Genomic DNA, 15,233 nt, shown 5'->3' with positions numbered 1-15,233 from the left:
TTTCATATACATCATGTTCCATCATCTTCTAGTTTCAAACTTCAATTTTTAACTAAGACTACTTAAGATACAAAAATACCGAACGTTCACCTTTAATCCTTAACAAGACCGAACACTTGGACTGAGACCACAAGGTTTCCCAATTCCAGAATAGATCAAAACCGAGAGAGAATTGCCATCGGGATTGGGAAGAAGACCAAGTACAACCATATTTCACAAGAAAGAATAGAAACGAATGTTATTTACAAAGTAAGCCAATTTAATGAACTGACTCTTGAGAGTTGAAACCGAACGCCGATAAGCCCAGGCCAAGTACTAAGACTCTAGGCCGAAACCAATGGGGACAGACACTTCAAGACGTTCAAAGACTAATACATCGAATAATCACATGAAGAAACCGAACGCTTATAGATACTTAGCTTATTCGAATTTAACATCAGGAAACCGAATGTCAGTCAAAGACCGAACACAGTAGAGAGAGTAAAATATTGAATTTAGACGAACGCTATTTTCATCAAGGTAGTTTATAGAAAAGAGAATGAGCGCTTGGTGTAAGACCCAACAATAAATAGTATGAACGCTTGGTGAAAGACCTAGTTCTAAATCGTACGAGCGCTTAGTGAAAGACCTAACATTAAATGATACGAGCGCTTGGTGAAAGACCTAGCATTTAATGATATGAGCGCTTGGTGAAAGACCTAGCATTTAATGATACAAGCGCTTGGTGAAAGACCTAACATTTAATTATATGAGCGCTTGGTGAATATAGAATATCATTTTACTAATGTTCAAGAACGAACGGTCATACTATTATACAGATATATTTAAGTCTTATTTTAAAATACCAAGGAAAGGATATCCTTGGGGAAACGCCTGTACACAAGTTGTACTAGACGAAGACGCTCGTCCTCAACATAAATTCTTTCCAAATGAAAGAATCCAGTTCTAAACGAGTCCCCTATAAAAACCGAACGGTCAAGGACCATTCAGTAACGAACACATTTTATCTTAGGGAAATTTCATACTTAGAATCATTTATCTCAACTCATTTCTCAACATCTATTTTCATAAAATCAAACACCCATACCATAGTAAATAATCATACTTCATATAGTCAAAACATATCAACAATCATACTTCGTATAGTCAAAATATATCAACAATCATATTTCATATTAATTCATCAAATCAACGAACATACATGCAATTCAAACAACATACAAATTAAATTAAATAAGCTTCCCTTACCTCTAATGTGAGCAAACGTTCACAAATGGACCACTGATTCCTCTAAGAATCCTTCGACCCTCAACGCTCAACAATTCTCCAAAACTAAACCAAACAAAATGCCATAATTGGGCTCAGAATGAGATTATGAACTCATGCAGACAGAACTTGGTTTGCATGTTCCAGAAAAACGCACGACTGAAAGAAGGAAGAGCTTACCAGCTCAGCTTCACAAACCGAATGGTTTAACTGGAAGCTCTTGACGTCGGAAGTGCTTCTGCGGTGCCTGAATGGTGATCGGAGAAGAGAAAGTGACTGTTTTCTTAGAGAGAAGATGAAGGAGATGTAGAGAGAAGGAGGAGAGAATGAGATTTTTCAGAATTTGGGGAAGAAGGGTGCATGTAGTGAGTGGAGTGGATTTTCTGAAAACCAAAGTTTTGCTTCCAACGTCAAAACGAGCGTCCGCTCATCTGCCAACACTTGCCTTCCGCCAGCTAAGTGTCGAGTCCCTCTCTTGACACGTGCAATCCCCTAAAGCGAATTCTGAGTGGATTTTAATGGCTCTGACACAAAACAATAATAATATTTACATAACTAAAAAAGTGAGAAAATGTCATATGTGCCTAAAATACAAAATTTAAACAAATATATGTTGAACTCAATTTATTACTTCTAAAAGGAGTTAAAAGTTAAAAATAAAATCAATGGAAAGTACTTTCACTGTACAATAGAGTTATAAATGTGTCTACAAAATATTCGTCATTAAATTACAATTTGATACAGGTGTCATAAATACACATTGAAATCTTTGCAAATAAGAGACAAAAATAAAAACCAACAAAAAAGGAAAGGGAAATGGCACGTGCCCTAAAAAAATGATGTGTTTCATAAAATGCAACAAAATAGTGTTGTGAAGAAAATCAAAACATTAAAGTTGTGAAAAAAGCAAAAGGAAATGTGAAATTAAGGTGTGAGAAAAAGAAAAAATACCTTGAAAATCTAACTAAACTTGATGGATATCAAACGAGTTGAATAATTAAAAGAGACAATTAAAAATTGGTTTAATTGCTTCCTTTGTCCCCAGTTTGGTTGAATTGTGTCAAATTCATCCTATTTTTAAAAAAGTTTCATTGTCGTCCTCACGTGGTATAAAAGTGTCAATTGAATCCAAACATAGAAAAAATTTGTGTCAAAGTAGTCATTTTTCCTATATCTCTGTGTCTTCCTTTCATATGTCACTTCTCTGGAGCTATGAAAAGCCTTAAATTGGATAAGGTAAAATGAATATCTGTACTTGATTGTATGAAAGGAAGACACAGATATATAGGAAAAATGACTACTTTGACACAAATTTTTTCTATGTTTGGATTCAATTGACACTTTTACACCACGTGAGGACGACAATGAAACTTTTACACCACGTGAGGATGACAATGAAACTTTTTTAAAAATGAGGATGAATTTGACACAATTCAACCAAACTGGGGACAAAGGAAGCAATTAAACCTTAAAAATTTTACCACAAAAGAAATGTTCTTCGAATAAAAGGAAACTAGTGACTAAAGATAAGATTGAAAATAAGTTTTTATGTTATTTAAGAAACTAAACATATTTAAGTAATGTAAAACGAGAACAAATGTGAGATGAAATAGATATCCATGCTTGATTAACACAAATATTTTCTCTTAAAATGAAAATAAGTTACAAATATTTTCTCATAAAATGAAACAAGTTTGAAAAGTAGTTATGGATATATATGTGCTTGTTATTCCTATATGTTAACTCTTGTCCATAAGACTTTTATGAGTGATCTATGAATTTTTTTATATGAACATCTTAACACTTTGAGTAAGAGACTTATTTGATAACTTTATTGCTTTCTATTAATTATATATATAAATACATCCAACTTATTTTTATGTTTTTAAAAAAGTTGTTTTCGAGTACATGCTATGCTAGAAATGTCTTATTGTTGACATATAAAGCAACCAATTAAACTATGGTGAAAAGAAAACACATGAAAATAGGAGGGAGGGAAACATACGAGATATATTTTTAAGTAAAAAGTAGATTTTTATAAAATGGTTAACAATATACTATTGTTTAACTCAAAGTTAATAATATATAAATAATTATAAATGTGACATTTAAAATCGTTTATATTCAATATTAACAAACATTGTTTTAATACAAATGTTTATCAATTTCTTGCAATCAAAACAAACAAATATAATTCATAATGTCATCTTCAATTAAAATTTTTTCTTTTAGTGTTATTGAAAAAAATAAACTTTTAAAGAGGAGAAAAGCCTTAAAGCATTTAAATTCAAAAAGAAAGTTAAAGAGATAATAGTAAAATAATTAATCTTGTTTACTCTCATTTGCTATTAATGATGTTAGACTTGTGTTACAAATGTGTATTTAAAGTCTCGAGACAAAGAATTTTATCAAATCATAAGAAGTAGAACAACTTTATCTTAAGTTTTATAAAATAATTCTTACAAAATCTCTACATTTTCAAATTTGACAACAAACCTTCACTTGTTTTAAGATTACTAAGATCAATGATCATCAATCTTTCCCTTCTATAATGATTTCTATACTATAACATGTAAAGAGGAAGCCATACATTATATCCAAAGATGTTATGATGCTATTGCCAAAATGGATAAATTGAATCCTGTCAAGCATGTAATTTACAACGAATGTTTTTATCTTCCAAATACCACATAGAAATAAAATTATTAAAAGTTCAAAACTTTGTATTTTTGTATTATTTAACAGATAATAAAAAATTATATAAGTAGAATATTTTTTGATTATAAATTATCGTATACAATAAATTCATGAAATTCTATAATAATTATTTCAACATATATTTTATTAGTAGAAGTGGATAGTCATTACATTGGTAACACTTTTTACTCTTAACTTATAAATATTGAAAGTATTTAGACAAAATAATTAATAAATTGATTTTAACAAATAAAAAATTCTCAATTCGATGATTAAAACGAGTAATCAAATTAACTCATAAAATCAGTGGGTGAAAAAAATCCCGATTTGTGACATTCAAGAATAAATTTCGGCCCATTTCGGCCCATTTTGAAATGGAGGTTGCAAAGTCTGGAGGAGCGTGAGGAGGAGCAAGGTTTTGAAGAGTGTTCCCAAAATCGCAATATCTTAAATTCTATCTGCAACCACAAACCTTCTTGTTCGTAGTTGATCTCAAAAAATGGCGACAAAACTTCATATATTCACAGGATTGACCCCCGCGCCGTTTCAATCTTCTTCCTCCTCCTCTTCCACTCTCTGCGTAGTGAAGAAGCCTCTCTCTACTTCCTTTTTCGGCGCTGGAGGAGGTACTCTCACTATTCCCGTTACTCGCTGCTCGCAATAGTTAATTTTCGTTTAGTTTGTTTAAACGCTACGGTTTAACATGCGATTCGTTTAATTAGCCATGTTTCTAACTTCTGATCGTTGTAGTGGAAGCTCTGAAACTGAGCGCGATGAGGATTCCGAAGCCTGTGCGTGGTGGCGGTGCTCTCGGAGCTCGCATGAACTTATTTGATAGGTTCGCCAGAGTTGTGAAGGTGAAAAAAAGCACCGAAACGACAGTCGTTTAGTTTTTCGTGGTTTAGCTTTAATATTCTCGTCGTCGCTGTCGTTGTGGTTAGATTTTGTCATCTTAGTAATGCAGTCATACGCAAACGCTATCATAAGTTCGTTTGAAGATCCGGAGAAAATATTGGAGCAAGCTGTGCTGGAAATGAACGACGACTTGACGAAAATGCGTCAAGCTACTGCGCAAGTTAGTTACAATTGATCATTATCTGTTTGTTTTGATAGTTAATATATAATGTTATAATTGCTTTACTTGTTTGAGTTTTTATGATTGTACACGAGTTATTTAGCTGTAAACTGACTTCAAAAGAGATTGCTAGTTTTCCCTGTTTATACTATCTCTTATCAACTTTATTTTATTGAATTTTTTTTTTTCTATTTCTTGAGGTATTGGCATCTCAAAAGCGGTTGGAAAATAAATACAAGGCTGCACAACAAGCTTCTGAAGAGTGGTAATGTATGACAGATTTATTATCTTAATTTGCTAATGATGTATCGTATATAAACATGTCTTTGTGCTTTTTATGTGTTGAAGGTATCGGAAAGCACAACTCGCTCTTCAGAAAGGTGAAGAAGATCTTGCTCGTGAAGCACTTAAGAGGCGCAAATCTTATGCGGTAAATTCTCAATTTGTTGAAGATTTTTTGCTAATTTTTGTTTGATAGATAGATAGATAGAAAGAAAGATATTCCTTTCAAATGTTTGATAACACTTTGTCCTCCTCTCATTGCTTAATTATTTTTCCGTTCCTACAAGCAAATGTAAAAGCTTGATTGAAACAAATTTATAGGTCTATGAAATGGACCTTTGCCAAGGGTTTTTAATGTGTTTTGATTAGCTGAAGTTGTTGGAATGTTTAGATGACGACTTGACACACTACACAGTGCTTGACCTTTGAAAGTGCTTTCATGGATGTATTTTGTCTCATGTTAGATAGTATTGATGAAATATGAATGTCGATGTCAGTATTGTAGATTAAAAAGTTTGGATTTGCCAAAGTTTTAACTTTTATAGGACACTGCATCTTGAACATAGTGCCTTATTATACATATTGTGTAATGGAAAGCTCATTATGCTTTTAATATGTTGCAGGATAATGCTAGTTCTTTGAAAGGTCAACTTGACCAACAAAAGACTGTTGTTGAGAATCTTGTCTCTAATACACGGGTAAGCTAAGTTGTTCTCAGTATGTTAAAACACCAGTCTGTTGTGTTTACTTATGTGTTAGAGTGTTCGAAAACAATCATTTTGAAACACTGGGTTGAAATGAAAACCTAAGTCAAAGATCAACAAAGCTTGTCATTTTGGATTAGTTTGATTCTTGATCAGGATATGGCTGTATATTCCTAAAACCTTGTTAAATTATAGTTTTATATGTGGTTCTTAGAAAGAGTAAATGTGTTGCTTGAGTTCATTTTATAAATTTTTCTTAGTCATATTTTTGGATCACTAGGATCTATACTTTTATTTGTTCTAAATTACATTGGCACGATTGGTTATTTTTTTAATGTCCTAGCTTTTCTGTTACGATCTAAGGTAAGGGTAATAATAAGGGTTGGAAAGTATATGAGCAGAGAGAATATTTAGTATAAGTTAATTAGAGTAAATAAATATAGTATAAGTTAATTAGAGTAAATAAATATAGTATAAGTTAATTAGAGTAAATAAATATATATTTAGGGAAATATTCAATATAAGATATTTATAATTAAGGATATATGCTAGGATAATATACGGAGAGATATTTATATTAAATATAGGGATATTTATATTAAATATAAGGATATTTATATTAAATGCAATATATTCTAGAGGAATATTTAATAAGAGATGGGCGGGAAATAATTAATATAAATAAAGTTAGAGTCTAGGGTTAAAGGTATGCTTTTGATTATTGAGTTTTGTAACAGACATTATTGTCTTGTGAGGGAGGTTATGCTCTCAAAGTAATTGAAGGAGGTTATGCTCCCAATTATTGTTTACCCTTGTTTATTCAGATATTACCATCAATAAAAGAGATCCATTCATCCATTGTTATTCGTTTATTGTTCTATTACGTGTGAGAGAGTGTGAAAGGTTGTATTTGGCTAGTTTACGTACTCAGGTACGTAACAATTGGTCCGACCTGCCGGATCATCATGGAGGGAAGAGTGAATGTCATTGAAGGAAGATTGGAGGTCATAGAAATCTCCATGGGAGGACTGGAGGCAGCAGTCCAGGAACTGGTGAAGGTGATGGGAGAGCGAGGTCGACGACATGAGGGAAATCCTGATGGAAGTCAGGGGTCTGTCAACGGGAGAAGGAATGAGGAGGACGAGAGAGAGGGCAGCAGGCTAGATGGTGGACACCGAGAGGAGCAACCGTATTGGAGGAGAAGGGTAGACTTACCCATCTTCGAAGGAAGCGATCCTTTGAATTGGATCAATAGAGCGGACAAATTCTTTGAGCTACAAGGAGTGTCGGAGGAAGAAAAGTTGCACCTAGCCTATATCAGCATGGAGGGAATCGCGGGACACTGGTTCAGATTCTGGAGGGAGAAGGCCAGGAACCGTTCGTGGGCAGGATTAAAGGAGTCAATGGTGATCCGTTTTGGAGGAAGAAACCGGGGAACCGTCTTCGAGAGACTGGCGGCCTGTAAACAATTAGGAACCGTGGAAGAATACATCCAAGAATTTGAAATCTTGGTCGGCCAAACGAAAACAATGCCCGACGCACAGCTGATGGGGTACTTTATGGCAGGATTGCAGGAGGGGATCCGTAATCAACTCAGATTACTTGATCCGCGGGAGTTGATGGACGTTATGAGACTGGCAAAGGATGTGGAAGAGTTCCAAGGGGGCGTGAAGGCTGGGAGCGGAAGTGTGATCGAGAATCAATCTGGAGAAAAACCGAACGGGGTGGATACGCGACTGGAGCTCAGTCGCCCGAACCAAGGCCGAACGGTAACTGCCGTGGAGAGTTGAGCGGACATCACAGAGAATGTGGGGACCGGACGAAAGGAAAGAAACGTGAGGGATCTACCTTATGAGGAATATGAAAAACGTAGGAAAGAAGGAAGGTGATTTAGATGCGGCGAGCGGTTCGGTCCTGCGCACTGTTGTCCGGACAGGAGTTTGAGAGTCCTGATATATGTAGAGGACGACGAAGAATTTCCACCACCCAAACCTCCAGACTTGAATTGATGAGGAGCCATGAGATCAAGCTCCCCAATCCAACCTTGGGGACAAGGTTGTTTTCCAGCGAGGAGTAATGTTACGATCTAAGGTAGGGGTAATAATAAGGATTGGAAAGTATATGAGCAGAGAGAATATTTAGTATAAGTTAATTAGAGTAAATAAATATAGTATAAGTTAATTAGAGTAAATAAATATATATTTAGGGAAATATTCAATATAAGATATTTATAATTAAGGATATATGCTAGGATAATATACGGAGAGATATTTATATTAAATATAGGGATATTTATATTAAATATAAGGATATTTATATTAAATGCAATATATTCTAGAGGAATATTTAATAAGAGATGGGCGGGAAATAATTAATATAAATAAAGTTAGAGTCTAGGGTTAAAGGTATGCTTTTGATTATTGAGTTTTGTAACAGACATTATTGTCTTGTGAGGGAGGTTATGCTCTCAAAGTAATTGAAGGAGGTTATGCTCCCAATTATTGTTTACCCTTGTTTATTCAGATATTACCATCAATAAAAGAGATCCATTCATCCATTGTTATTCGTTTATTGTTCTATTACGTGTGAGAGAGTGTGAAAGGTTGTATTTGGCTAGTTTACGTACTCAGGTACGTAACATTTTCTCTTGGGTTTGGACTTTGGTAGTAGTAGAAACTGGGAAATTTAAATCTTTAAAGTTTGGGTCTTCATTTTCCATCATGGTAGGATAAATTATTGGACATCATTTTAAACACAGTAATGTTTTTTTAGATGAATGATTATTTTAATGGACTGGCATGCCCTTGGTTGTATACTGACTGTGTAGAAAGATAAATCATATTGTACCTGTGGTATCTTATGAAGGAACTGTAGACCCTCCACCAGGTTTTGTTAGCTTTCCACTTTACCTGCTATCGTGACCTTTTTCATCAGCATGTCACACTAAAGTCGTATGTCAAAAGTTTCTTTCTTCCTTGCTTGAATTTACCCCAAGGAATCCATAGGCCATGGTTTCCACTCCTTGTGTTGTTCACATCGTAAAGGCATTAATTTACCCCTATTACCTTTCATATTAATTGCAAATCTTTCGACCTGAAAAATACATACACTAAATAAGACTTGTGTACAATTGATCAGAAAATGATATCCTCCTGTAGCTTCTGCTGAGCCTGTCTTTTCTTTAGCTGTTAATGTGAAATTATGTTGAGAATTAACAGGATAAAGGAAGTGGCAAAAAGAATTTAGCAAAACTATTTTCTGGCTCTAGGCTAAAACCTCGAATGTACCAATGCCCTATAATGTTAATGGGGAGCATGCAGTTTAAAAATTGAGATTGAATTTTTTTCTTGCTGGAAGTGGACACAAAAACAATTCCTTTGACACCTTCATTGTAAGAATTGCCTCCTTCTGGAAATGATTGGAATCCGTATAGCAGTTTTAATTTAATACTCTAATGCTGAAATTTTTATTATACATAACATTTATCTATGACAGCTATGAGCTATAATTTTTTTGTTTTGTAGCTTTTGGAGAGTAAGATACAGGAGGCAAGGTCGAAGAAGGATACCCTGAAAGCAAGAGCTCAATCAGCAAAGTTTGTCTTTTAATTCTTTTACCCATTGACTTCCGTGTTATTAAAGTCTTCTCTGGGTATTTTAGTGATGGTTGTTGGTTGATGTTTCTTCAGGACTGCAACCAAGGTGAGTGAGATGCTGGGAAATGTCAATACTAGTAGTGCTCTTTCAGCCTTTGAAAAGATGGAAGAGAAAGGTTAGAAAATTTTTTGCATGTACTTTTTTTGCTGAATTGTGGCTTATACTTAATTAGTAACTTTGACCATATACAAACATATAATTTCATTGCCAAGCCACTGAGTTATTTTGAGGTTCTATGCTTCCTATCCTGCTCACTTTCCTTTTTCTTTTTTTCAAACTGATAACCTATTGTTATATTGATAAACTATAGAATCCAGGAAATAATCTGACACGTTGAAGCTTCTAGTGATTCAGACTTTTTTTTAATGTATTTTGATTTTGACAAACGTCAAGGGCAATAATCATGGTACATTATAATTAAGCCCAACCTATTCTTTGTGAGTTATGCACATTTTGACCTTATGCATGCTCATTATTAATTATCTCAATAAATGTAATAGTATTCAAAATCTATAATGAGTAAAATTATAATGAAACATGGCATTTGATAGCATGATATAACATGCTTAAAATGCCTATTCTATGGAATAAAGTGAGTATTTGCATGTGTTATTTATATAATCTTTTATATGCTCTTACTATTGTGTATGAAATTGTCTTTGTAATTATTTTCTATTATCTTGGTAGTGATGGCAATGGAGTCCCAAGCTGAAGCTCTTGGCCAGTTGACAACTGACGATCTTGAAGGAAAGGTAGTAATTGTTTGTATACCATGTAACTTATGTTTATGTGTGCATTATATGTTGTGCATGGAAATGAACGAACTAAAGGGGGGAACTAGATTTGTTTTATTTTAATTTTACTTTTAGGAAACATAGATGTCCAAATAATGGAAAACGAAATCTTCTGAACTATTATGATCATAGCTAGTTTCACTACAGTTATGTAATCTATTAAAAAATAATGTAGTTTTCTTTGTGGATTTCACTTACTGTTGGAAAATGTAGAAACCATTTTCTCGGAAGCTATTCAGTAAGGAAATAAACTCTGAGCCAATTAATTATGCATCAGAAATACAGAATTTCTTTCTGTAAATCTTTTTCTTTGTTAGATAATTTGATTTAGCTCAGAACCACAAAACCAATGGAACAACCATAAGTTTCAAATATATTTTGGGGTTTGTTGTATAAATCCCTTGGCTTCGTCCGATAATTTTATCATGCATTAGACTTGGGGGAGTTTGGGGTGACAGACCGTAAAGTGTTTTGTTTTTTTTCTTTTCTTTTTATATAAGGGTTGACGTGTTTGATATCACCCTTAAAGAAAGAGATCCCAACAAGGTTGACACCCCTAGATTCCCCTATCATTTGCAGCACAAGGATTTACTTAAGAGAAAAAGACAAGGCAGAGACTGTAAAACTTATTGCTTCATTACATTATGAGAAAATTGCACTTATCTCCATTGAGTATTTTATAGTGCATTAGAGTTGGGGAGTTTGGAGTGACAAAGATTGTAAAATGCATTCCTTCTTACGTACATTACGTAATGTGGAAATTTTACATACCTTATACAAGGTACACTCACATCCTTTTTAGTTACAAAAGGTAAACTAAACTCACATCCTTTATAGTTCCAAAATAGACACTCATCTCTTTTATGTTTTTAATAAAATGACACCTTACAATCTCTAGTTTTTAAATAGACATTAACCTCCCTCATATTTTTACTATATGATACTCACTTCCGTTATGTTTTTTTATAAAGGAACACTCAACTCCCTTTATTTTGTTTTTGTAACGATTTTTTAAAGCTTTTTTTGTTTATAAAGTTCTTTTATTTTTATATTTTAAAACTTAATTTTTAATTTTCATATTTTTTTATTGAAGTTTTTGTTAATATGATATTTAAAATAAAATAAGGGAAGTGTTATAGTTTTATTTTGTTAAAATATAAGGGAGATGAATGTTACTTATTAAAAGCATAAGAGGTGAATATTTATTTAAAAACCATAGATGTGAATGCTATTATTTTAAAACTATTGAGGAATGCCAATTTTAAAACTAGAATATATAAGAGTGTCATTCAATATAGAAACCTTAAGGGAGGCAAGTTTAATTTCCCCATCATGATTGTTTGTGAAATTCCTGGGTTTCATTCTTCTGCAGCGATTAATTATTGATTTTTGCAGTTTGCATTGCTTGAGAGCTCATCGGTTGATGACGATCTCGCAAATTTGAAGAAGGAATTATCTGGTGGTTCAAAGGTAAGCTTCAAATGTGAAATAGCTTCTGTTTGGGTATAATGCCACGAGAATTTAATTCTGTCTTGCAAGTTTTCGCTGTTTTGTGACTAGGAGTTAAACCTGTGAAAGGCAAGGAATTCATTTTTTCTTTTTCCTAACGCATTACGTCTTGCTAAAGTAAAATTAGACGTAGAGGAAGTTTTGTGCGATACTACCTAGGTGCTATTTATAAAATTTTTCAAGAAATTGTTTGCCTGTTTGCTTCAAGCAGAAAGGTGACCTTCCTCCTGGAAGAAGTGGCACCACTAGCACCAACACTGGAAATCCATTTCGAGACTCTGAGATTGAGTTGGAACTTGATCAATTGAGGCAAAGAGCAAAGGAATTTTGAAGCATGGAATCTTTTTTTTTTTTTGTTCAAATTTAGCTTGAATTTAGTTTCAGTACTTTTAATATCAATGTTGTACAGCTAAAAGGCCAATCACGATATTGTTGACTACTGGCCAAAAAGTTGGTTGGAAAATTGAACAGATTAACTGCATACTCATGAAGCTCATGTTTTGAACACTCTCAAGTGTGATGATGTTGGAATATACGTACGATTAACAGTTTTTTAATTTTTTTTTGTCTATTAAAATGCATGATGTTTGCACAAAAGCTCTATACTCTTTCAATTGCTATTGTTGATAATCTTCATCATTAGAAGAGCAATGCTATTTCAAATCTTGTCCAGAATGGCAAGGTTAGAGGCACCACCATGTTCATAACTCATAAGGGTGCATCTCCTTTGACTTTTTTGTTAAGTGGTTGGGTATAGTAATCGTATTTTGTATTGGCATCCATTTTCCATCTTCAATTGCGGAGAATACGGGTTTATTTTACCACCAATATGTTTAATGTCTGCTGCTCGCTGCGCATATTTTTGTATTTTTTTTTCTCGTGTATAGCTGTAAACTAGCATGAAGCAATGACACTGATAGTGTTTAGCTGACGAAGGTGTGGCCAATTCCTACTTTATGGAGGCAAACTTACTGTATGACGACAAATTTCTAGGGTTGTAATTATTTAAGCTCTCTTATTTTTTAGCATTGTGTGTTTGAGAAATAATACATGCAAAGGTTATGTTGAACTATGTTTAACTTAATTGTTGGGGCTAATCGAAAGTTTCATCATTTCATTTAACCACTAATAATTATACTAGATTTGTTGAATTAAAGTATTGAATACTCTTGATGCTAAATGAAATCAGGAAGAAAATCAAGTGTCTACAAACTGATAATAATATGGAGTTTTTTTCTTTCAGGTGTTTAATGATTTTTTGTGGAGACAATGTTGGGAAACACTTGATTGTTCGTCATATGTTATGACAAAATAAAGTTGCAGACAGGATGCAAAAATCATTTTTAGAGAGCTAGACATATGTTGTCACATTTTGGGTTAGATAATTGATATTGAGGTGAAGCAATTAACACTCGATGTTCCTTTCCACAACTATTAAATTCAAGACTCCCGTTGAGATGTGATCTAACAAATCTGCTGGTTACACAATGCGAAGGTGTTTGGATGTTCAACTTACGTGAACATGAAATTCAAATCATAACACTAAATTCTTTTTATTGATACATAAATGTACTCACAAATTCAAATATTTCATCGAAACATTGATAAAATCGAATCATTGATAAAATGGATTCAATATGTTCTGTCCCTAAACCAAATTTTTATTTTTTTATTGAAAAATTATATTTTCCAAAGTTCTTTTTCCCGGTTTAGTATTATATATAAATCTACCCTTCGAATCTTAATATATACATTATATTAAGAATTTTCTCTTTGAACATTACTTTTTTTTTTTCTTATTATGACTGGAATAAAAAAATTTCAAAAATAAAAAAATTTCAAAATAAAAGTGATTAATAAAAAATTTCTATGGAATTCTGAAAAAGCGAAAAATCTTTTTTTTATCGAATCCTATCATTATTGACAACGAACATAAATCAAAGAACTTAGTTGAATTAAAAATGAGTCAATTAGATTTAATTTAATTTTTGGTGTGTTATAAATTTTGTAATATGATGTAACCTACTCGGAATAAGTAAATTATATATTTATTATAGTAGAATCAAAATGTACTTAACTAATCAATTCATAAAGTATAATTAAAATGTTTATCTATTTTTGTCAAGAATTATTACAAGAGTAGAAGTTATATCAAAGTGCCTATGTAATTGGACAAACGACTAAATTAAACATCTAAATTGCTCAAACATTATTAAATAACATTTAATTATTTAAAAAGATCAAATTGTCAACTTACATGTAATTATAAGTAGTAAACAATTAATTGTAATAAAAATGACAGAGTTGTTGCTGGTGGATTCCATATCAACTTACTTCCAACTCAACCTCAACTCGTAGATTAAGAGAGTTGGATTCAACTTGACCTACAATTGAAGAAATTGCATTAATTTCTAGCTCAAACTAATGATGAATTAGGTTGGTTTAAAACCTAAGGAAATCCCTAGAGAAGAATTTGGTAGACCTAAAGTATATAAAAATTCCACACCTAACCATTTAGTGCAACAAGAACAATATAATCCTCAAACCTGTTTGTTGGTTTAAAAGACAACGAGGTAGCTAAAGAGATAAGGGTTTGAGGATACCTTCTTTTTGTCTTGATGACAACATGAGTAGTTACTATGGGATAAAAGGTAGAGTACTTTCAAAAGATTCAGGCGTTCAATCTAGTGAAGCCACCTGAATGCAAATATATGTTGTTGGTTGCTAGTGAATTTTGACGAAGGATATTTGTTTAGGAGAGTGAGATAGTAAATTGTTTGATTATTCGTATACAATTTCGGATAGACCACACTTTATTCAAATAAAGATTAATTTTTAACAATACCAAACAACATCGTAATTTCATTTTTTTAAAATTTTTATATTAATTAAAACCAACCAAATCAATAAATTAAAATAAAATTATACATGTGCAGAAAAATATATTTTCCATTATTAAATTTATCGCTTGAGCGCAAACACATTGTCCTTTAATCACGGCATACCCTTTCTTAAGCATCAGTTCCTGAGAGAAAAGACAATGAACAAAATTTTAAAAACGATGTTGCTTCTGGTAATTACTTAGACGTTTAAGAAACACCACTCAAGCAAAATTTGTTCATATAGTTGCCTTGATAAAAGAATTGGAGATGTTGTAATAGTTCAAAGACATTCATCAAATCATATTAATTGTTGTGGCATGCTTACCATCACTAATGAGTTTTTTTGTTATGGTTAAGAAAATACAATT

General features: G+C 32.7%; 1 protein-coding gene across 1 annotated transcript; it reads left to right on the top strand.

Moving 5' to 3' along the window:
- The first annotated feature begins 4,346 nt into the window (after nt 1–4,346).
- On the top strand, nt 4,347–12,540 carry PTAC4 (plastid transcriptionally active 4). Its single transcript, XM_088116181.1, has 11 exons — nt 4,347–4,589; nt 4,714–4,820; nt 4,928–5,038; nt 5,239–5,303; nt 5,387–5,468; nt 5,944–6,018; nt 9,549–9,619; nt 9,713–9,795; nt 10,368–10,432; nt 11,870–11,944; nt 12,195–12,540. Exons 1-11 carry the CDS (start codon nt 4,463–4,465, stop codon nt 12,312–12,314), a joined length of 981 nt encoding a protein of 326 aa, XP_087972307.1. The 5' UTR covers nt 4,347–4,462; the 3' UTR covers nt 12,315–12,540.
- The last annotated feature ends 2,693 nt before the right edge of the window (nt 12,541–15,233 follow it).

The sequence above is a fragment of the Vigna umbellata genome, chromosome 5 (assembly GCF_029865625.1).
Source record: "Vigna umbellata cultivar VRB3 chromosome 5, Vumbellata_1.0, whole genome shotgun sequence".
Lineage (NCBI taxonomy): Eukaryota > Viridiplantae > Streptophyta > Magnoliopsida > Fabales > Fabaceae > Vigna > Vigna umbellata.
Note: the sequence above shows the minus strand (reverse complement) of the source record. Positions and strands in the feature narration are given on the sequence as shown.